Source organism: Chrysemys picta, chromosome 6 (genome assembly GCF_011386835.1).
Source record: "Chrysemys picta bellii isolate R12L10 chromosome 6, ASM1138683v2, whole genome shotgun sequence".
In the NCBI taxonomy this organism is placed as follows: domain Eukaryota; kingdom Metazoa; phylum Chordata; order Testudines; family Emydidae; genus Chrysemys; species Chrysemys picta.
In genome coordinates this window covers 2,082,151-2,104,970 of record NC_088796.1, presented here as the reverse complement: position 1 = coordinate 2,104,970, position 22,820 = coordinate 2,082,151, and the positions used below count along the sequence as shown (strand labels likewise).

Below are 22,820 nucleotides of genomic sequence, written 5' to 3'. Positions count from 1 at the left end.
CAAATCTTGCTAAATTATTGGCCTCAAAGCCATTGTGGGACAGTGAAGAGTTACCTCAGAGTACGCAAGTGTAAAAGAGAATGGAATGTAGCCCTAACATACAAACCCTGCAGCTCTGAAGCCGGCAAACCTCCCCCGATGCCATTGGGAGTGGACGCTATGGGCCGTAGGATTTCGTCAGACAGCTGTAGAATTAGTGAACCAGGATGTCAAAGGAGGAAGGAGACTTTTTCAAAGAGTCTCTCACTTGGACTCTTGTCATAAACAGTGCCTGTTCTCAGCAAGGGGACTGCTTCAGGGGTTACACTGGTGTAATTGGATTCATCCCATTAGGGTCAAATTCATCCCATGAGGGTCAAAACCATTTCACGGTTTCTTCCTTGCGAGACGCATACCTTGCCTTATGAGCTATGGCCTAAGCAAACTGAGTAGAGTTTTCTTTTACATGTCACTGCAGTCCTGCTAAATAGTAACTAGATGTGAGACCGAAGCAGACGCTCTGAATGAGAATTTGTACTTCGGGGTTATTTATACAAACAAGAGGAGGGGCGTATGTGTACATGGTTTAAAACTAACACACGGTTTTTACATTTGATACTGTTTCAAACAGTTGCACAAAAAGCTTTGGGGGGAATATATTGCTGGGTGGCTGGCACTTGACAAAGCTGATAGAGGTGGAGCAGAGAGATGCAATGCTTAGGTAGAAACCAATCAGCAGTGCTACGACAGAAGGCAAATGGAGAGCGTTTCTGATCTGCGGCCAACCATACTTCGGAGGGGTAGGGATCCAGAACTCTCTCAGAGAATGGAAGAAAACAATGGTGAAGTCATGATCTCAGTTACACCAGAGTAAATCTGGACTGACTGTACTGATACCCAGAGAGTTATTCCAGAGTTAATGATGTAAATGAGAACAGAGTTTGGCCTTGATTAATCAATGCCAGGGAAATAAGTGTAATACTCCCCCATGCGCTAAGCACAAGTTGTGTTACAGGGTAAGAGTTCGTAGCTGACTCTTTGACCCTGATCGGTCCTACGGGGTTAGTCACCTTGTGTGTGGCCAATGTCTTACAGGTGGCGTTGGGGTCACTAGCAGACACTGCCTTGGGAGACGGTGAGGCAGGAACAACCTCCTTGCCAGGTTAGCCCTCTGTCTGAGCTGCCTGTCTCAGCCAGGACCCAGCAGGCATGAACTGGCTCATATGGAGACAGCTGGTGGGAGGGGAAAGTCTCTAGCCCCAAGCCCCCAGGTGCCAGCCCCACGTCTGAGCATAGAGCCAACTCTGAAGAGGTAGGCAGGGTGTTTGAGGCTCCTGCTGGTTCTCAGAGCAGGGGAGGGCCCAGGAGGCGCGAGAGAAAGGAAAGGAGGGACCAGGGCAGGGAGAGAGCGGGCCCCGTTGCTGGGGAAGAGCGATGTTAACTCAGCCTTTGTCCCTCATCATAAAGCCCTGAGGGTGAGAGTTTTCTCTGGGTTATTGGCAGCCAGGCACGTGGCCCACTGACTGGTCCACAGCACAGTGAGTGGTCTACTGACCTCCCTGCCTCTGAGAGGAGAAAGTGCCAGGCTCCCCCCGCTCTGGGAGCTCTGGTGTCAGGGACCTGGAAAAGAACAAAATGGGGTTGGTAACCCACATCCTGTCCCGCGGTGAGAGAGGCCCTCATCCCTCCTGCCCGGAAATATCTGGTGACAATCAGTGAGTCTGGCACCAAATTATATTAAAGCCCTGGCTTCTAAAGCATTTAGGTGAAGATTAATGGAGATATCCCATCTCCTAGAACGGGAAGGGACCTTGAAAGGTCATCGAGTCCAGCCCCCTGCCTTCACTAGCAGGACCAAGTACTGGTTTTAGCCCCAGATCCCTAAGTGGCCCCCTCAAGGATTGATCTCACAACCCTGGGTTTAGCAGGCCAAGGCTCAAACCACTGAGCTATCCCTCCCCCTGGCCACAGGACACTGGGCTGAAACCTGGGGTGGTGCTGCCTTCTTTTTGATTAGTTGAAGTCAGAGCTGCGTGTCTGTTTCAATGGAGAGCCTAGCTACATTCTAGGTCCGTAGAGTGCAAAGCAAAGGCACCCATTTGGAGTCATTTCTTCTCCTCCAGTCATCTCTCCCTGCTGGTGAGGATAATATAAATGTTTGCTTTTAAAGAGGGCAGGGCCTAATATTGCACTTTATCTTCAGGTTAAACATTGACTGATCCCAAGAAGGAAATAATTCCAAGTCACCTTGCAGGTCAAGAGTTTAGAATTTGGAGCCTACAAGCCTGCTGTATAGAAAGAGATGGCGTTTGTACGTTGTGTACTTGGATACTACGTCAGTTAATATTAGCAGAATTTCCTGTTGCATTAGTGCCCTGCATTGGAATGTCTTCAATGTCTTACCCACATTTGCTAATTCCCATTATGATCTGATGTTTGTTTAGTGCAGATGCTGGACTTGATTCTGTATCAGGCACAAAACAGACAGACTGTGCCCAAAGCAGCTCACATTTTGCAACAATATTTCTCTTTTTATCGACTTCCTGGAGGGGGGGAGAGAAATCTAGGTCCCTCTGAGGACTCTTTTGCTTTCGTTAATTATGGGAGGGACTTAGATACGGTAGGGATGGGCTCCAGATCAGACCCGAGGAACTAGGAGGTAGGAAAGGAAACGAGACATTTCAGAGGGATCTTGCTCTAGGATTTTTTAAAATTTAAATCCCTGACACTTGGTACAAGCTGGTTCATTCCAAAGATACAACATGTGATCAAGACCCGGGGCCTGAATGATCCCGTCCCTCGATCTGCTGGCAATGCCCCTACTTATACAGCCCAAAATGCCGTTGGCCTTCTTGGCAACAAGGGCACACTGCTGACTCATATTCAGCTTCTCGTCCACCTAACCCCTAGGCCCTTTTCTGCAGAACTGCTGCTTAGCCAGTCGGTCCCTAGTCTGTAGCAGTGCATGGGATTCTTCCGTCCTAAGTGCAGGACTCTGCACTTGCCTTGTTGAACCTCATAAGATTTCTTCTGGCCCAATCCTCTAATTTGTCTAGGTCCCTCTGTATCCTATCCCTACCCTCCAGCGTATCTACCACTCCTCCCAATTTAGTGTCATCTGCAAACTTGCTGAGAGTGCAGTCCACGCCATCCTCCAGATCATTAATGAAGATATTGAACAAAACCAGCCCCAGGGCCGACCCTTGGGGCACTCCGCTTGAAACCAGCTGCCAACTAGACATGGAGCCATTGATCACTACTCGTTGAGCCCGACGATCTAGCCAGCTTTCTACCCACCTTCTAGTCCATTCATCCAGCCCATACTTCTTTAAGTTGCCGGCAAGAATACTGTGGGAGACTGTATCAAAAGTTTTGCTAAAGTCAAGGAATAACACGTCCACTGCTTTCCCCTCATACACAGAGCCAGTTATTTCATCATAGAAGGCAATTAGGTTAGTCAGGCATGACTTGCCCTTGGTGAATCCATGCTGACTGTTCCTGATCACTTTCCTCTCCGCTAAGTGCTTCAGAATTGATTCCTAGAGGACCTGCTCCATGATATTTCCAGGGACTGAGGTGAGGCTGACTGGCCTGTAGTTCCCCGGATCCTCCTCCTTCCCTTTTTTAAAGATGGGCACTACATTAGCCTTTTTCCAGTCATCCAGGACCTCCCCTGATCGCCATGAGTTTTCAAAAATAATGGCCAGTGGCTCTGCAATCTCATCCGCCAACTCCTTTACCACCCTCGGATGCAGCGCATCCGGCCCCATGGAATTGTGCTCGGCCAGTTTTTCTAAATAGTCCTGAACCACTTCTTTCTCCACAGAGGGCTGGTCACCTTCTCCCCATATTGTGCTGCCCAGTGCAGCAATCTGGGAGCTGACCTTGTTCGTGAAGACAGAGGCAAAAAAAGCATTGAGTACATTAGCTTTTTCCACATCCTCGGTCACTAGGTTGCCGCCCTCATTCAGTAAGGGGCCCACACTCTCCTTGACTTTCTTCTTGTTGCTAACATACCTGAAGAAACCCTTCTTGTTACTCTTAACATCTCTTGCTAGCTGCAACTCCAAGTGTGATTTGGCCTTCTGCGGCATTCAGAGAGCAGACACTCCAGCAGAGGCTAGCAAATCTACCTGTTATGGAATTTTAATAAGGCACACCCAAGAATCCCCTCCCTCCCGCTCACTGTCCTTAAGTCTCCTTTCCTCCATCATGCCCACAGAAAGGGAGTCGTCATTAATCATACAAAATCCTGCAGTGTTTGCCAGGCAGCAGTGCACGTGCCTGCTCCAAACAGCCCATGATTTTATTGCTGTGACCTTTTTCGTTCCCAGTCCCCTCCCAACTGCCTTACTCCCACTCATTGCATCACGGCACACTTGCCCTGTCAGCCTTTCAGGGCAGGCGCTGGCGATCTCTCGGCTGTGTAAAGCACCCGGCAGGCGTTGGAGCAATAGACGACCGCTCCATCACAGAGCGAAGGGTGGACTTGTGGGTAAGGAAATCTGGGTTCCGTCCTGGCTCTGCCACAGACTGCTTGTGTGAGGTCATGTAACCACTTTGTACCTCAGCTTCCTGGCTGTAAACTGGGTACAAACAACCCTTCCTGCCACACTTATCTGCTCTATACTTGGCCTGTGAGCTCCTTGGGGCAGGGGACTGTCTAACCTGGGCTCGTGCAGTGATCTCTACAGGTGCTGCCGTAGTACAGATCATACATCCCAATTGTACCGCTGCCGTCAAAGCTGCCCTTAGTTTCTCCCCAGCGGGCCCTGAGATGCTATCATTGGCTGAGACACCTGCCAACCCGGCAAACATGTGACCTGGTTTCTTTGGCACTCATGGCTGGTACAGAATGGGGAGATTCAGCCGAGGGTGTAACCTGGGGTCACTCCTGTTGCACCAAGTGGGAATTTTGCCCATTGGTTTGTTATAATAACCTCTCCACAGGTGATAACTCAGGTCTCTCTCATCCCCTAAGAATGTGGCTATTCAATGATTAATCTTCTCTCCTGGAGCTGCCCTCTGGCTGCTGTCCTGAATTGTCTCCTTGTTTCAGGGATGATGCTAACAATTAGCAACTGACCAAGGCTCATCTCCCTAAGGCAATAATATCCCATCAACAATCTGAACGAAGGGTTGTGATTTTCCTACCCATGGTAACATGGTAGTGCCTCTGGGGGCTGGATTAGTCGGATGCAGCGCTGCATCTCTCTGTGTGAACAGAACCAGCATGGGACTGTCTGCAGAGGGGTGAGGTGGGTCGGGGGGGCCAGGTGTCAGTGTTTCTTTTGGGGTTTCATCACACTGTTCTCATCTACTCCAAACACCAGCGGCGGCTCCAGGCACCAGCGCTCCAAGCGTGTGCCTGGGGTGGCAAGCTGTGGGGGGTGCCCTGCCGGTCCCTGCGAGGGCGGCAGTCAGCCAGCCTTCGGCGGCTTGCCTGCGGGAGCTCCCCGGTCCCACGGATTCAGTGGCAATTCGGCGGCGGGTACGCTGAATCCGCGGGACTGGGGACCTCCCGCAGGCAAGCCGCCGAAGGCAGCCCGCCTGCTGTGCTTGGGGTGGCAAAAAAGCTAGAGCCGCCCCTGCCAAACACCTTCCATATCTCAGGGGTAGTGAGCAAATACTGTAATAATGAATTAATAACACTTGGTGCTTAGTTTATTATTGTTCCTACACCTCTCCAAAGGTGTGCTGGGTCCTTTTCTACCCTCCTGTCCTTAGGGACCACGGCTGCAGTGACCCCGTGGATGGCATATGTCCAGTGCTCCTTGGCAGCGTGGCTCCAGAAGGAGTTGTTGCAACTGTCTGTCCTCGGGAGGCCGTTCATTCCCAGCTCAGTATGGGGGATGGGCCCCCACAAAGGTTACTGCCACTGGTGTAGAGGCACCAGTCTCCACCCTGCCCCGACCACCAATGGGGTATTCCTGCAGTGCCGGGGATGGGAGGCTGTGGCATTGAGTTCCCCCCTACACGCCGATCGCAGGAGACGATCCAGCCCCCTGGCATGAGTGGCTGCAGCCAGGGTTCTGGAGGCTGGTTTGTTGGACAGGTGGAGCACGGATTTCTTGCAGAGACTGTGTTGTCTCTGTTCTGCTGTCAGGCTCGGTGGGGCTGAGATGTGTCTCTCTTCATGCATCCGGTGTCAAGCCTCAGTTTGTGTAAAACTCGGCAAAACCATTCCGTTCTCCACCCCCCAGCAGCCACAGAAACGAATATCCACAAATTCCGCCCATTGGCCTGTTTAAGGCACTGCTATCTGCGCTTTCATTTATAACTCAGACAAATTTCCACGGTCCTCAGCCAGGCCTCGAATGTAACCTTTCATCAGACTTTTCCATGCAACCGCCCTACATTCAGAAGACTGGATGGACAATTATATTTATAGCTGCTTTTTGGCATGAGTTTAATGTTGTTCACTCCAGATGTTGTTCTGTGGCCTAGCTCCTAGATCTCTCCTCCTGAAAAAGCAGCCACTTTCCCAGAGACTCGGTTGCTGTGGTTAGACCAGGGCCTGGGCACTGGGCCACAGTTACACGTGGTTAGTTTCCAGTGACTGAAATGCCAGGGAGGAGTGTTTGTCATTGTTTTCAGCAGCAGCGACGTGGTAACCTGAAGCACAGACACCAGCACCGACTTTCATTCTTTCTTTCCAGTGACTCCAGTCACCTGGAGTACTGTGTCCAGTTCTGGGCCCCACACTATAAGAAGGATGTGGAAAAATTGGAAAGAGTCCAGCGGAGGGCAACAAAAATGATTAGGGGGCTGAAGCGCATGAGTTATGAGGAGAGGCTGAGGGAACTGGGATTATTTAGTCTCCAGAAGAGAAGAGTGAGGGGGGTTTTGATAGCTGCTTTCAACTACCTGAAGGGGGGTTCCAAAGAGGATGGATCTAGACTGTTCTCAGTGGTACCAGATGACAGAACAAGGAGTAATGGTCTCAAGTTGCAGTGGGGGAGGTTTAGGTTGGATATTAGGAAACACTATTTCACTAGGAGGGTGGTGAAGCACTGGAATGGGTTACCTAGGGAGGTGGTGGAATCTCCTTCCTTAGAGGTTTTTAAGGCCTGGCTTGAAAAAGCCCTGGATGGGATGATTTAGTTGGGGTTGGTCCTGCTTTGAGCAGGGGGTTGGACTAGATACCTCCTGAGGTCCCTTCCAACCCTGATATTCTATGATTGTGGCTGCTGTTCCTATGAGCAGAAAGTTGGTTACGAGTCGCTTAGAGATGACCTCCCATCGGATGAGGCTTTAGCCCTCCCACAGGTTTCCAGGATTAACATCTGCATGATAAGCAGGGCTCAGACCTGTAGCCAGTTATTCCAAGTGGTGGGTTCCAGGCATAGTTGGGGGAATGGGATGGTCCCTTTGTGGCCCCCTGCTGGAGGCCCTGCAGTCCTCCTACAACCTGCCCAGGAAAGGAGGCGTAGAGAGGCCTGATGGAAGCAGCCAATCAGAGGCCAGCAGGCTCAGATAAAAGGATTTGCGTGGCTTTAGAATTAGGAGGTCATTTCTGGCTGGGATCCGATGGGCAGCATGTGACACGGCATGGTGCGGCTCTCCTCTCCAGCCATGGGATTTCACTGCATTTGCTTAAGCTGGGGGAGAGAGACCTTGAGAACTTCAACCTTGAGCTAAGGGGTGAAGACAAAGGGTCCATCTGGGACAGACATGCCAAACCTGCGGGGAAAAAACGCGGAAATTGGGCTTGTTTTTGGTTTAATTGGCTTGTGAGTTGCTTGTTGGCTAATTTGTGGCTTGTTTGGCTTGTAGCTTGTTGCTTCTTTTTTATTTATTTATTTATTTTTTATTGGCTCCAGGCAAGGGGGGCAAGCAGGGGAGAGAGTCAGGGGTGCACAGCGGGCCCACCCCAGTCCCATACTGCACGCCCGGGGGATCTAGTCACACAGAGTGTGGGGGTTCCTAGGGATTGGCCTTGTTTTGAAATGGGATTAGCTTGATTTTTGGCGTATGGTGAAAGTCGGGGGGCTTATTTACCGGGTGAAAGTTGGCAACTGGGATCTGGGAAGAGGCCCAGGGAACTAGTAGCCACTAATTGCAGTGACAGTACGTGGCGGCCGTGGATAGGGTCCCTGGGGTGGAACCCAGCATAGTAGGCACTCCCGGGTTCCAAAACGGTGTAAACCCTGAGAAAGGGACAAGACTCGTTGGGGAGCCCAAGCAAAGGGCTGGATTTACAGGGCCCAGAGCCAGGGCTGAAGGGCAGACAGACAGTTCCGTTGGACTCTTTGCTACTGTGGAAGGAGTTCGTTTTGATTGTGTGACTAGGCTGGAAGAGTGAGCCACTCAAGATCTGCCAAGCGTGGTTGACTATCTATGGGGTGCCAGGAGTGGGAAAAGGCCTGAATATGGCACGCAGCAGCTGGAGACACCCAAGAGGAGAGTGGATCATATCCCCCCCGTAACAGGGATTCAGTTGAGTTATTTTATAGCACTCATCGGAGAGCTTTCAGTGGCCCCTGTTCCTTGTTGTGCCAGGGAAAGTGGAGTTGTTAAAGCAAATGTTGTAATTTGCTGTGTGAATTGGTGGTAGCTGCTGTCTCTAGGCAGTGACAAGTCTGGAACTCCCAAGAGAGGAATTTGAAGAAATGTGGAGGATGTTCCTTACTCTGTAAAACAATGTGCAATGCCAGTTCAGGAGCATCCGTTCAGCCTGGGAAAAGGTCATTGCTGGGAGTGGCACAGCTGGTTTGCTTTAGGAGCCACACCTCTTGGGCAAAAGATAACACACAACTTCCAGCTCTTTAGCCTTGTCCTTATCTCCTCGAGAGTCGTTGTGATATGGTTACTAACAGACCACATTGGCTGGTGGAACACAATAGCAGATAACACACTGGCTGGGGTGCACTGCTGCCCTGGGCTGGTAAAATATGAACTGTTCACCTGGGTGTCATAGGCACTATACAGCCAATGGAGATTCTCTCTTTGCTCGAGTGGGGGAGGCCTGTGCTTTCGGATGGAATGGAGGCGATGGGTGAGGCGCCTGTTTGTCTTGTAACTGTTGCAATTGTGTCTGCAGCGTCTGCACCCCTCCACTCCACCCTTGCAAGTATTTCCAGTAGAGACCACGATGGTTTGGGCCATTTCCAAAAGTGGCCTTTGATTTTGGCTGCCTTTGTTTTGGGCAGCAACATCTTGGGGTCCCCAAAACAGAGATCACTGTTCAACTATGGCCATGATGAGCAGTGTTAACGTTCCTGTGGCACCCAAGAAGCTTTCCGTCTGCTTTGGGCCCAGACTGAGCAGCCGGTGCTGTGCCCGGAGGAGAGGGTGTTGGTGTAGGACCTAGACTCAGCTGCCGTCCAGTCTGAGATGCAGGTGGCCACTGCCTTGGTTTCCGTGGCAGGTTTACTAAGCCCTGCTGTTTTCTAGTTCGACCTCGCACCAAGGAAAGCACAACCCAAACAACAACTGTGGCCAGCTTCTCTCCTAGTGAGCTTCTGCCTGAGGAATGGCTTCAGAGGAGCAGCCGTGTTCGTCTGTGTCAGCAAAAACAGCGAGGAGTCCTTGTGGCATCTTAGAGACAAACGCATTTATTTGGGCATAAGCTTTCGTGGGCTAAAACCCACTTCATCAGCTGCATGGAGTGGAAAATACAGAAGGCAGGTATAAAAATATATCACATGAAAAGATGGGAGTTGCCTTACCAAGTGGGGGGGGTCAGTGCTAACGAGCCAATTCAATTAAGGTGGGAGTGGCCTATTCTCAACAGTTGACAAGAAGGGGTGAATACCAAGGAAGGGAAACTTACTTTTGTAGTGCTAACGAGGCCAATGCAATCAAGGTGGCCCATTTCCAATAGTTGACAAGAAGGTGTGATTATCAGCAGAGGGAAAATTACTTTTTGTAGTGACCCAGCCACTCCCAGTCTTTATTCGGGCCTAATTTGATGGTGTCCAGTTTGCAAATTAATTCCAGTTCTGCAGTTTCTCGTTGGAGTCTGTTTTTGAAGTTTTGTTGTTGAAGAATGGCCACTTTTCAGTCTGGGTGACCTTGAGGATGGCCAAGCTGGCAGAGAAAGGAATGCAGCCCGGCTTCTTAGCTGTGCTGTGATCAGCTCCAGCGAAAGCGCACGGAGCTCTCCATGCCCCCATATGGCCCTCTGCAGAACTGGCGCCTTCCTCCCCTTTGCAGTCCCCATGCAGGCTACTCCCAGGGGCCCTGCTGAAGAGAAGGAGAGAGAGGAGTCCAGGAGCTGCGAGTTTATTCTCAGCCTCTCCGAAATGTCGGCAGGTGTCCCAGGTTTTGCGGTGCTGCCTGCTCCATATTGCCCCGTTCCTAGTTGACAGGTCCCATTGTGGGGATATCAGCCAGCTCCCCTAACTCTCTGGGCTGCTCCCCACCTTGCAGCATCCAACTAGGCAGACCCTGCCCTCTGTGTAGGGCGCTGCGGCTGTGGTCAACGTCTCTGATGCTGCCCAGGTTCCTAAGTGTACAGTGCTGGGCACCGAGGATCTGGGCAGCAGCATTTGCCAGGCTTAGTCTGGATTTCCTTTGTAACATCCTCTCTCGTAACAGCTCGCCCTTCTGTGCACACGGCTTGTTTGAGCCTGGCTGTCTAACCACGCACTGTCTGGTTGAGTGATGCGGCTCTGGCTGTTCCGTGGAGCTGAATGTTGTTTCACTTTTCCCAGGCCCTGCCCACGCTCCGCTACTGCATTTCTCTTGGCTTGTTGATTTTCTTAAGGTTTTAGCATCTCTTATTTTCTTTATGATCATTTATCTCTTTGCGGCATTGACTGTGGGACTCGGCTCAGAATCCCCAAGGAGGGGTTCAGAGCAGCCCTCACTGTATAAAAGGAATGCAGCAAGTATTCTGAAATAGCCTTCTGCTTAGGTCTGCCCAGTGACTAACGGGGAACGTTTTATGGAGGGGAGTGTGACTTAGTGGTTAGAGGAGGGGAGCAGAAGCCAGGACTCCTGTTTTCTATTCCTAGCTCTGCCTCTGACTCCCTCTGGGAGCTTGAGAAAGTCATGCTGACTGCTCTGTGCCTCAGTTTCCCCATTGTAAGAGGCAAAAGAATTTTTCTGTCTCATGAAAGGGGTGTAAGGATGAATGAATTACTATTTAAAGCATTTGAGTCCCTTGAATGAAAGCATCTCTGCGAGCTGATTATCACACTGCTGATGCCCTGCCCTAGCACCAGTAGTGGTGCAGAATTAACAATAGACCCAGGGCACCAGCATGTCGAGAGGGGTTGGGAGCTTGAGTCCCACTTGTCTAGAACTAATCCGGAGCCTCCAGGGAAGCTAATATGTTGGGTAGGAGATCAGCCTGTGCGAGGACCACAGTGAGGTATGTGATTGGAACTTGTTGGTGAATGAACGCCACGTCACTGTGATACCAATGCTCCGCACTAGCATCATGGCAGGGGGGCGTCTGCCACACACCACTAAGCCCGGGCACTGGGGTTCCAGTACCCAGCTTGGGTCTCCCTGGTTTTCCTCTTCTAACAGTCCCCTCTTCCTGCTGCTCCTTGATGCTTGTCATTATTCATTATCCCCCCCCCTCCTCCTTCTCAAATGGCTATTAAGTTCTCCTTCGCTGAATTCTAATGTGTGTGTTCTTCTCTACAGAGGAAGAGAGGCACCTTCAGGCAAACAACCGGGACTTTAATCTGGAGTTCGAATATGCTGTAAGTAACAATCATATGTTTAATACCGAGCAATTGCCAGAGCTGCTTCATGGGACACCAGCTCACTCGCAAGTTTCCTTCCCATCGGAAGTGTATTGTGGGTATGTGGATTTGTTAGTGTAGGGTCACTCGTGCGCATGCTGGGGAGCACTCGGTAAACAAAGTGCTGAAGTCTGTTTAAAAAAAAAAATCGTATAAAAATTCCTTGGACTTTATCAAAAGATCTCCAGGAGGCTGGTCACTGTCTGTCCCTGGCAGCCTTTCAGTAATGACACAGGGGTGCACGGGGGAACCTGGTTGGTCAGTAGAGTCAGGCACTGGGAGTTTCATCTCTGGCATCTGTTCTGCAAGCAGGGCACTAATAAAGGACCTGATCCTGCAAAACCCTACCCTAGAGACGTCACACCTGCAGCTAGGCTCATTGAGTTCACTCGGGTAGAGACTTGTGTGCCTGTTTGTAGGACTGGGCCCCAAGACTTTACAATAAGCTTCATGCTCACGGCAACATGAACTGGATGTTTTCCAGTGGTTCTTTTTCATGCCTGGACCAAGCCAAACACCTGGGAGACTCGCATGGGACAGGACCACTGCATGCACATTGAACGCACAATGTGCACACAGGGTGAAATGTGCAAGGCCTTTATACTACTACTGCCCTTCGGTCTTGGTGATATGGGATTGGGAAGGTGCATTTTATGCATGTGGGGCCTGGCAATGCAGGACTGGATGTGTGTTCCCAGCATACAGGGCTTGGTGATCCAGGACTGGGAGGATGCCAGGCTGGGACAGGACACTCTGTGCTCACGGGGCTGGGATGAGGATGTAGGAGGGAGGGAGCCTGTCCTGATGGCCTCCCCCACCTGCTCTGACGAGAAGTGCAAGGGGTGACCTTTGCCGGCCCGATCCTCCTTTTCCTCGACGCCCTCCGTGAGTTCAGAAGTGTAAGTGTGTGTGTGTGTGTGTGTGTAGGGGAGCAGCCTTTTCTGGTTCTGACATTAGTCTGATGTGTCATGTGGCCCAGCATCCCTGGAGCCCAGCATAGACCGAAGCTGAGAAATTCTAGAAGAATGTCTAGAAAGCCCAAGCCCTGGAGCATGCCAGAGCGGTGGGAAACCATAAAGCTGTCATGAAACCATGCTAGTGCAGTCTGACTTGCACAGAGCTGCACATCATGCCCTGGGCTTTTTATTTCCAAATAAGTCCTGGTAAATTTTCCGTTCATTACATCCATACTGGCAGGATGTATGGAAAAGAGCTGGCCTAGCCCAAAGTGACTTCAGACCCTATTTTTATCGGCATGTTGGGTGTGGCTGGAAACTCCAAGGAGGAGAGAGAGGCTCCTGGCTCTTTCCCCACAGACTTGACACTCCTAACATTGTTTGCAGTGTAGTTGTAGCCATGTGGGTCCCAGCATGTTAGAGGCCAGGTGGATGAGGGAATGTTGGTGAGGGAGACACGCTTTCCGGCTCCACAGAGCTTTTCTTCAGGACTGTTCCAGCTACATGCGAGGTGGAACAGATTGCTTAGCGTAAGCGGTTAACACACATTCTAAGGCACCCCTCAAGGTGAAGCGGCCCATTAACACCCCTACGGTCATAGGACAGAAAAGGAGAGGTTCTCAACTGTTCATGACTAGGAACAGGAGCCTGCAATCCATGTAAAGAGTCCAATCCTGGCCTCGCAGGTGGGCACCGATGGTCCTGAATGCAGCGACACTGCAGCAGCCGGGGGTGCAGTGCTGAGGGGACGAGCCTGGGGACCCTGCCTGCCACAGAGCACTGCTCAGGGGCAGAGCAGGAGCGGGCGTAGCGGGAGTGAGACCGTGCACAGTGGGTCTGCGATTGCGTGGGCCCACGGGTGCGGAAAGGCAGCAGCTGCTGCTAACATCACTGGGCGACAGCATATGCAGCCCAGAGCACCTGGCTTTTATGTTTATGCCACATGAGCTGTTTATGACGTGAACAGGTTGAACTGAGGAAGTTTCACGGTGCCATTCAGCTGCTCAGGGCCAGTGGGCCCCACAGCTGACGTGGGCACTTTCAGGGGGGACCAGAGGGTAGTAGCCATTCCTCCCTCTGGCCAATATTGGCCGGCCCTGGTGTTGGCTCTCGAGCCCGGGAGTTTGAGCAGCTCTCTGGGCACGGGAAAAGTTGCACTGCCGGCTCGTGTGTGATAGAAGGGCCAGCTAGGACAGACTAGCCTGAAACCTGGTAACTCAGCAAAGAGCTTACGCAGAGTTGTAGCGGTGGGCTTCCTGTTGGAAGTTTGCAGCCGTGGGCAGGGTTCATTTGACTCTTTTAGCCATAAATTACAGTTCTAGAATAAAGAAGAACAGGAGTACTTGTGGCACCTTAGAGACTAACAAATTTATTAGAGCATAAGCTTTCGTGGACTACAGCCCACTTCTTCGGATGCATATATAGTTCTAGAATAGGTTTCAGAGTAACAGCCGTGTTAGGTTCTGTGTCTGGTCTGGGAGCACAGCCGGCGAGACTGTCCTGGTTTCATCGGGGCAGTGCATTCTCCCCAAGGAGTTGAGAGAGGGTAGGGGAGGAACTATGCAATATGGATTTGAGGGATTGTTGTATTCCAGACAAACGCCCGCGTTGTATGGGGGCAGACGGTGGTCTGTGGGTTTAAGCCCTTCATCAAATGGAATGGTTTCTCCTGGCCTGACATCCCCAGGACAAAGACTGAGCCAAGGGTGGGAATGTCTTGTCCTTGTTTAGACTTATTGAGGGCTGGGCAGCTGGACTGTGCTGCAAAGCCAAGCCTGAGGTGCGGATCCTGGTAGTTATCTCCCTTCGCAGCATGTTCTCCTCCTCCACGCTCTGTGGAACAGTCATGCGGGAAGATGTGAGGGAGGAGCCGAGGAGGGTGAGAAATTCAGCTGTGTGTGGGGCAAGATGCCGACTGTTCGCAGAGTCATAACAAATTGGGCAATTGTGACGTCAGTCAAGACTCCTCCATATTCTCAGAAGAGCTGTCAGGAATGGCACTTCCCACTGTTTCAGACAGGCCCCATTAACACACCCAAGGGAACGCTCTGACCTTAAATAAACCTGTCGCACTTGGACTTGCAGAAAGCTTTTGGTCGCCCATCCCCCCACAGATCATCTTCACTCCCAGTAAACGTGGCAAGAGGGCAAGCTACTGGCAGGGCCCTGGGGCTTCAGCCACTGGAATTGGGCAAACCCCAGCAGGGGTGGGAGTGTGGTACAAAGTGGGGCTTAATTAGGACTGATGGAGGGAAATTAAGAAGGAGAAAAAGTAGGTTAAATGTGAAGGAAAACCTCCTACCAGGGAGGTGGATCAGCCTGGAGACGAGTCACTCAAAGGACAGGTGGAAGGGGAAGGCCCACCCATCGGTACATTTAACACTAGACTGGACAAAGTGCTGCGCAATGTGCTAGCGACCAGCAGCAGGAAATGGGAGTTTAGAGAGGGCGTGTGAGAGCCAGATGCACCTAACAAATATTCTCTAAACTTAGGCCAATAACTCCCCTCCCCCCAGAAGAAAAAAAAACGCACCAACAAACAAACCAACCCTGCAAGAGTAAAGATAATGCAGGCAGGAGTCCAGCAGCAGAGCGGGGGGTATCGAGGTTATTGCACTGAATGCAGCATGTAGGATTACCTGCCTTGTGGGCAGATGGCATAAGTGTGCATTCAGTGCAAGCAACTACCATCCCTCCGAGACTGCGTACGGGCTCTTGAGAGCAGAGTGGCTGAGGGAGACAGAGAGGTACACAGATGAGACTTTCTGGGACACAGTTGAGTGGTCCCATCCCCGGTCTGACAGCCTCAGAAAACTCAATAATAATGTGGGGTTTCACCTATCCCCATATCGATTGGGAGCATGTTACCTTTGGACAGGATGTGGAGATAAAATTTCTAAACCGCATTAATGACTGTGTCCTGGAGTCAGTCCTGGAACCCATAAGGGCAGAGTTTTTATAAGAGCAGAGGCAATTCTTGATTTAGTTCTAAGTGAAGCAGAGGATGTATTTGAGTTGGAATAAATAAAGAGAAGGGCAATAAGAATGATTAGGGGATGGAACAACTTCCATATGAGGAGAGATTAATAAGACTGGGACTGTTCAGCTTAGAAAAGAGGCGACTAATGGGGGGATATGATAGAGGTCTGTAAAATCATGACTGGTGTGGAGAAAGTGAATAAGCAAGGGTTATGTTACCCTTCATGTAATATAAGAACCCAGTGTCACCTAATGAAATTAATAGGTAGCAGGTTTCAAACAAACAAAAGGAAGTATTTCTTCACACAATGTACAGTCAACCTGTGGAACTCCTTGCTAGGGGATGTTGTGAAGGGCAAAACTATAACTGGGCTCAAAAAAGAACTAGATAAGTTCCTGGAGGACAGGTCCATCAATGGCTATTAGCTAAGATGGTCAGAGACACAACTCCATGCTCTGGGTGTCCCTAAATCTCTGACCGCCAGAAGCTGGGACTGGATGACGCGATGGATCACTCGGTAATTGCCCTGTTCTGTTCATTCCCTCTGGGGCACCTGGCATTGGCCACTGTCGGAAGACAGGACACTGGCCAAATGGACTCTTGGTCTGACCCAGCATGGCCGTTGTTCTGTTTTTATGTGCTGTAGGGACTATCCTGTGTTGGCTTCAGGGACGTGGGCTGGAGGATCTGGTAGGTCTCTTCTGTCTCTCTCTGTAAATGGTGATGGTACCCAATGGAGAAGGAGGCGACAAAGTAATTCTTATCCAGATAGTACAGTGCCCCTTACCCACACCCTGGAAGGAAGGCCTAATGTTACCAACAGCGGGGAGGCCTTTTGCTGCTGTATAGCGCTGGTGGTTCCTGCAAACAAAGGCATTTAGAGTGACGGGGCCGGCTCTGGGCATGGCTGAGCATGGCAGTGGTTTGTGGGATTCATTGTGAAGACACAGGTTCATCATGAGACTTGTGCCCCCAAACTGGCCCAGGCCTGACCTCTCTTTGGCCTCATGCTGCACAATGAGAGATCAGTGGCTTGAAATAACTAAAGCAAACCAAATTGTGTGCCGTGTCAATTGCAGAATTAAAAACAAACTGACGTGCTTTATCCTGGCACCAGCGAGGGGAACCGCAATGCCGTGTGTGATCCCACCCTAGCTAGAAATCAAGCTGATGAAGTAGAAAGTAGCGGGAATGAAACAGACTGCAGGGACCCTTAGCACAGGAGTGAAAAATAGAGAAATTTGTCTCTGGTCTCCCAAAAGAAAGGGTCAAATCCTGATGTTTACTCAGTTCTCACATGGGCCAGTTCCCCCGACAGCAGAAGGGGTTTTGCCTGCATACGGATTGAGTGAAAATGAAGTCAAGAGCTCAGGGCTTGAACCAGTGAGATTCAAGAGACTTTATTAAGGTTCATTTTGGAGGCTTCTTAGCCCCGCTGCCACTTCCCAGGTACAATGTCAGTGTGGATTCCTCCAGGGTGGCCCTCCCCACCCACACCCTCCCTTTGAGCACCTGCTGGTGGGCCTGTCTCATGATTGTTGTGACTTGGTTGTACAGAGCGTGTGGAGGAGGACATCTGCTTTGCTGGATTTTAGTGTTTGCTCTGACTCAGATCCTCCTTCCAGTTCTCTGGCTTCACTCTGGAATTCAGCACAGCTGTGTGGAGACGTCACTGGGGGCTGCACAAACAGCTCTGAAATTGGGTATCCAAGAACTGGAAAGGAAATGCAGGGCCCCTGAGGCAAAGGCAAATTTCAGCTTGGGTCAGGAACTGATTCTAATGTTAGATCAGTAATGAACCTGGAGCCCTTAATGTACAGCCCGCAGCCAGTGTCTGGCCATCTGTGCCTCTGGGGTCTGGCTATGTTTTTCTATTCCTACATCCCCTGATAAGGCCTCTAGAGAAGTCCGAGGGAGCCTTGTAACTGCCTGTGATAACTACATGTGGCACTGGCCTGAGCCGCAGCTGGGGTGTCTCATCTTTGTGCACTGCGGTGGGAAGGAGGAGCAGAGCCAACACTCTCAGGACGCGAGAATGCTGCTTCCTGTGCCTCTGCGCTGTGATTCCCAAATGGGCGCGAGATGGGACTGCCACATGGGCCACCGTCGGCATGTGCAAGCCGGCCACGCCGTGTGCCCTTTGGTCCAGCACTGAGCCAGAGAATGCTGCTGAGATATGGGCCCGCGTCTGTGACACCCCCATCCCCCACGACTGTGGCCGGGAAGCCAAGGCTTCTGGCGCACTCTGCTCCGGAAGGGCAGGCGATCTAGCAGTTACAGCAGAGGGCAGACATCTCTTTCCACGTCTAGGAGGGAGTCCAGTTGTCACAGCAGAAGCCTAGGAAATGGGGCACTCTTGGGATTTGTTTGTGGTGCTGAGATGGGTTGGGGGGGCATGTGGACTCATAGTTAGAACAGGTGACTGGGAGACAAGGCTCCTGCGTTCTACTCCTGGCCATGTCACTGACTTACTTTGTCACCTTGGACAAGTAGCACCACTTCTTTGTGCCTCAGTTTCCCCCTCTGTAAAAGGAAGATAATACTAATACCTCTTTGGGTGATTGCACAGGTTAAATAGTGTTTGTAAAGTACATTGAGATCCTCAGGTGAAAGGTCCAATATAAATACAAAATGTAGGCAATACATTTTCCTAAGGATTTTCCTGGACACTCATCGTGTGATTAGACTGTAGAACTCACTGCCATAGGATGACAGTGAAGCAAAGAATTTAGCAAAATTGAAAGAGGTTTTGGATGGTTACATTATAACAAAAATTCCCAGTTATAAAAGTTAATGCTAAAAGCCTTTTTGGAAGGGAGATAAAACCTACTACGTCAGGTCTTAGGCCAATCTCTATTATGAATTAGGATGAGACCTTCATGGGGTCAGATTATCCCAAATCTACCCACAGCGGGGTTTCTTGAACCTTCCTTTGGTGCGTCTGATGCTGGACGTTCTCGGGGGCTGGCCTAGATGGACCTTGGGTCTGTTCAGTCTGCCAGTCCTTGTGTTCCTCCTGGATTCTAGTCCTCTGTGCTGGAGGCAGTGTTCAATATCCCCTGCTCTGTAGGCCCTTCTGTTTGTTCCCTGCATTCGTGTGATCAGGGCTGAACGCTCTACATGGGGGAGTCACGTCCCTTTGTCCTGGGTTACTGCAGCTAAAAGGAAACCAGTGAAATGAGTCTCCAGCATTCTTGCAGCGTGGCACCCCGGGAAGGCCACTGTGGCAGTGCGGCTGCATTGATGCCCATGCATTGTAGGAGCAGTGAGCCTGCCCCTAGCAGCACCTAGCTGCATGTCAGCTACAGCGGTGGCGGAGTTGCTGGTTAGACACAATTTTCCAAATGTTATAAAGGAACCTCAGTGCTGGTATTGTAAACACAGAGGAGTCGCTCTTCTGACTGCTCTCCGGTCGGCCCCACCCTGCTCTTCTGGGCTTCAGCCTTCAGCTCATCTCGTCAGAACCGTAACAGCAGCTAAACGCATCTCCTGGTGCCAGTTACTTTTACAGTGAGGCAGTATTAGCTTGTTTGTCCAGAGAACAAAGGCAGAAGCCATCTGCCGAGTGTTTGCCGACGGCCTGACATCACAAGCAGAAGGGTTCTGAAAACGTGCCTGCTATAACAACTCCTCCGTCAAAGCCAGATTCGGTTAGCCACGGTCCTGAGCTGGTTGTAGGAACAGCATGTGCATGAGGGATTGATTTCAGGGGAGTCACGCTCATTCACAGTAGATCTGAATCTAGCCAATTGCAAAAGGGGATTAGAAAAAAAAATACGGGTGCTGTCGCTGTCATATCACGCTTCTTATCTGTAGATCTCAAAGCACTTTACTAAGGTGTGTAGTTGCTGTTATTCCTATCCAGCATCGGGGAAACTGAGGCACTGAGCTGGGCGGTGACTTGCCCAAGCTCACACTGCAAGTCAGTGCCGTGCCTGAGCTGGCAGGTGTCCCATCCCTCTGGATCGTGCTGCTTTCGTAGCTGCTCAGGGTTCGTTAATATTTGTGGCTGTATAGGTGAACTGAATGGTGGTATAAAGGAGCCTCATAGCAATGATTTGATTCCACACTAGCGGTCTCCTCTCTGTAGCCTTGTTAATATATTTGCTTGGGGTTACACCCTGACATAGTTCCTTTGTGAGATCCTCTCGCTGAAGATAGTGTAATGGAATGTTAAACTGTATTATTCTGTTTAGCTACTATCTAGTACTACTGTGTGTAAAATTTAAATGAACCTCAGCCGTACCCGACAGAGCATTGAAAGAGCATATGATGAACACATCTGGTGTGTTTCTCATTTAGAAGCAAGCTCTGTTGCCAGCCCATATCTGGTAGAGAAGTACATAACATGGTGTCAGGAGTAAACTAAGAACAGAAACAGAAGGAACAAAGCAACAAAGATTGCAGGATCTAATCAACATGCTACTCTTCAGTGCCCCAGAAAACTTCAGCTTTGACACACCTTCACAACGGACAGACTAGATGCAATATTTTGCAAGATTTCAAATTGCAAACAACTCCACAAAGACACCGGAGATACACAGGTATCAACTTTAATTTATGCTATGGAGAAGCAGGCAGAGCGTATCTTTAAATCCTTTGACTTTACTGAAGACAGTCACAAAGATAACTATGAAAAGGTTCTGGCTATGTTTGATCCATACTATACCTTAGAGAAATATGGTTTATGAAGGAGCATGTTTCCAACAGAGAATCCACGGAGCAGAGGAAAATATTGAAAATTGTATACAAGGTCTGCATACATTGGCTGAAAACTGTGATTTGAGGAATGCAAAACATGAAAATATCAGAGACAGGCTGATTGTGGGGTTAACAGAAAAAAACCTTTCATGGCAGCTTCAGCTGAAGTGAGATATAACCTTAGCTGCAGCTATACAGATAGCAAAACATTCTAAACTGATGAAACAGCAAAACTTAGAGAAACTGGACAGATCTGAAAAACCTGAAACTAGTTTAGAAACTGTAAACAGACACTGGAGTGTTAAAACCCCTGAGGCAAGGAGAGAGAATTCCCAGGCTAAGAGGAACAAATGCCAGTCTACATGTACAAGGTATGGAAAAAGTTATATCCCAAGAGCATCCGAGGCACACGGTGCAATAAATGCATGAAACATGGACATTTTGCAGCTGTTTGCTGCACCAAAGCAGCGAGGGAGTTGACTCGTATTACAGGGATCTACTCATGTTTCTGGGATCTATCACTTGTGATGTCTCAGAGCCTGCCTGGAGAGTGAACCTGAATATTCATGGCAAGACGATTAATGTTAAAATTGACTCAGGAGCTGATGTCACAGTCATCTCAGAAGGGACTTACAATCACCTTCAACCCCTCCCAGAGCAGAAGTCACCTGACTGGCTCTGACTGGCCTTGGAGGGATTTTGAACTGCGTGGGTCAGTTCACCACAGAAACAAAGACAAAAGCTATGCATTGAATATACACGATCAAAGGACCACGGACCAAAAGCCTTCTCAGCCTCAGTGTGGCAGCCATGATGGGCCTAGTGAGAAAGGTAGAAGAACTTGATGGAATATTTGGTGAAATTGGGATTTTGAAAGGAGATCCAGTACAAATCACCTTCAGGGACAATGCCGAATCATACAGCGTACATACACCTCGCAGGATTCCTATCCCATTACTTCATAGAGTGGAGACTGAGTTAAAGAACATGGAGCAGATTGGCATAACTGAGAAAATCTCTGAGCCAAAAGCAACGTGTGCCCCAGTGGTACCAGCTACAAAGAAAAATGGAAAAATATGAATCTGTGTGGATCTTAAAAGAGTTAATGAAGCAGTTGTGAGAGAAAAATATCTCCTCCCAACACTGGACGGCTTCGTCCCCAAGGTGAAAGGAACCTACAGTATTCTCCAATTCTTTAACCAAAGAAAGTGCTAAACTGACTATATTTAAGACACCCTTTGGGAAGTTTTGCTTGTGAAGATCATCTTTTGGGATGACCACTGCACCTGAAATTTTCCAGAGAAGGATGGCAGAACTGTTAACAAACACAAATGGAGTTGTAGTTTTATGGACAGCATTTTGATATATGGACCTTTGATGGAAGAACACAGCAAAACTCTCAATGAAGCCCTAAGCCCAATCAGTCAGTCTGGACTGAAGGTAAACAAGGAAAAATGTGTTTTCCACCTACCCCAAATTGAATTTTTTGGAACAGACAATAAACAGGTGGAATCAGTCCTAGCCTTGAGAAAGTAAAAGCAATTTGAGAATTGAATGTACCAACTAACGTACCAGAACTGAGGTGTATCCTGGGGGTGGTAAATTACCATGGTCGATACCTACAAGACCGTTCTACACAAACAAAACCACTGCATGAACTGTTAAAGTCCAACTCACTTTGACTCTGGGGGCCAAATCAATAAATTGCCTTAAAACGGTAAAAGAAATTATCTCAACAGCTCCTGTTCTCAACTACTACGATGTGAACAAACCCACAACGGTTGGTGCGGATGCAAGCAGATCTGGTGTCTTGTTCCAACAACATGGCTCAGAGTGGAATCCAGCTGCATTTTGCTCTCACTCACTCATTCACTCACTCACTCCCAGAAGCAGAAAAACGATATGTACAGATTGAGAAGGAATGCCTGGCAAGAGTATGGACATGTGAGAACTTTTACGGATATCTGTGTGTGGCCATGATTCATTTACACTGTTAACAGACCATAAATCACGTGTAACCCTCATTAACGGAGAAGACCTGAACCAAGCACTGCTGAGATGCCAGCATCCATTGCTAAGGTTAATATGATTTAACCCAATTGCTCCGTATGTTCCTGGGAACAATCTGGCAGTAGCAGACACTCTGTCACAGACCCCAGCATCGTGCACTTTGTGAGCTCAAAGATGATGTAAAGGTGTACGTGGATGCTGTGGACGCATACAGACCAGTATCAGGATGGAGACTACTCCAGTTACAAAAAGCAACCTTGACAGACACACAACTTCAGGAAAGTCTAAGTTACATTGGGGCAATAAAGTCTCCACATGTGAACATTGCAGAATTAACAGACCAAGGCAATATGAAGAACCTTTAGTAACAACACCTCTACCAGACAGACCTTGGAAAACGAGCCACGGTGCCATGTGGGTGTGTATCTGTTTACTTAAATTGCCTAATAACAAGTAAACTCTTAATTGCAGCAATAGCACACTTAACTGATA

General features: G+C 49.6%; 1 protein-coding gene across 7 annotated transcripts in view; it reads left to right on the top strand.

Annotated features, from left to right (window-relative positions):
- LOC101936517 (phospholipid-transporting ATPase ID-like) overlaps positions 1 to 22,820 on the top strand; it is a 135,949-nt gene that overhangs the window by 42,679 nt on the left and 70,450 nt on the right. For all 7 annotated transcript variants that reach the window (XM_042846631.2, XM_008174898.4, XM_008174897.4 and 4 more), the window contains exon 3: positions 11,581 to 11,639. In XM_042846631.2, the coding sequence (XP_042702565.2) occupies positions 11,581 to 11,639 (59 nt within the window). The remainder of the gene's footprint in view (positions 1 to 11,580; positions 11,640 to 22,820) is intronic.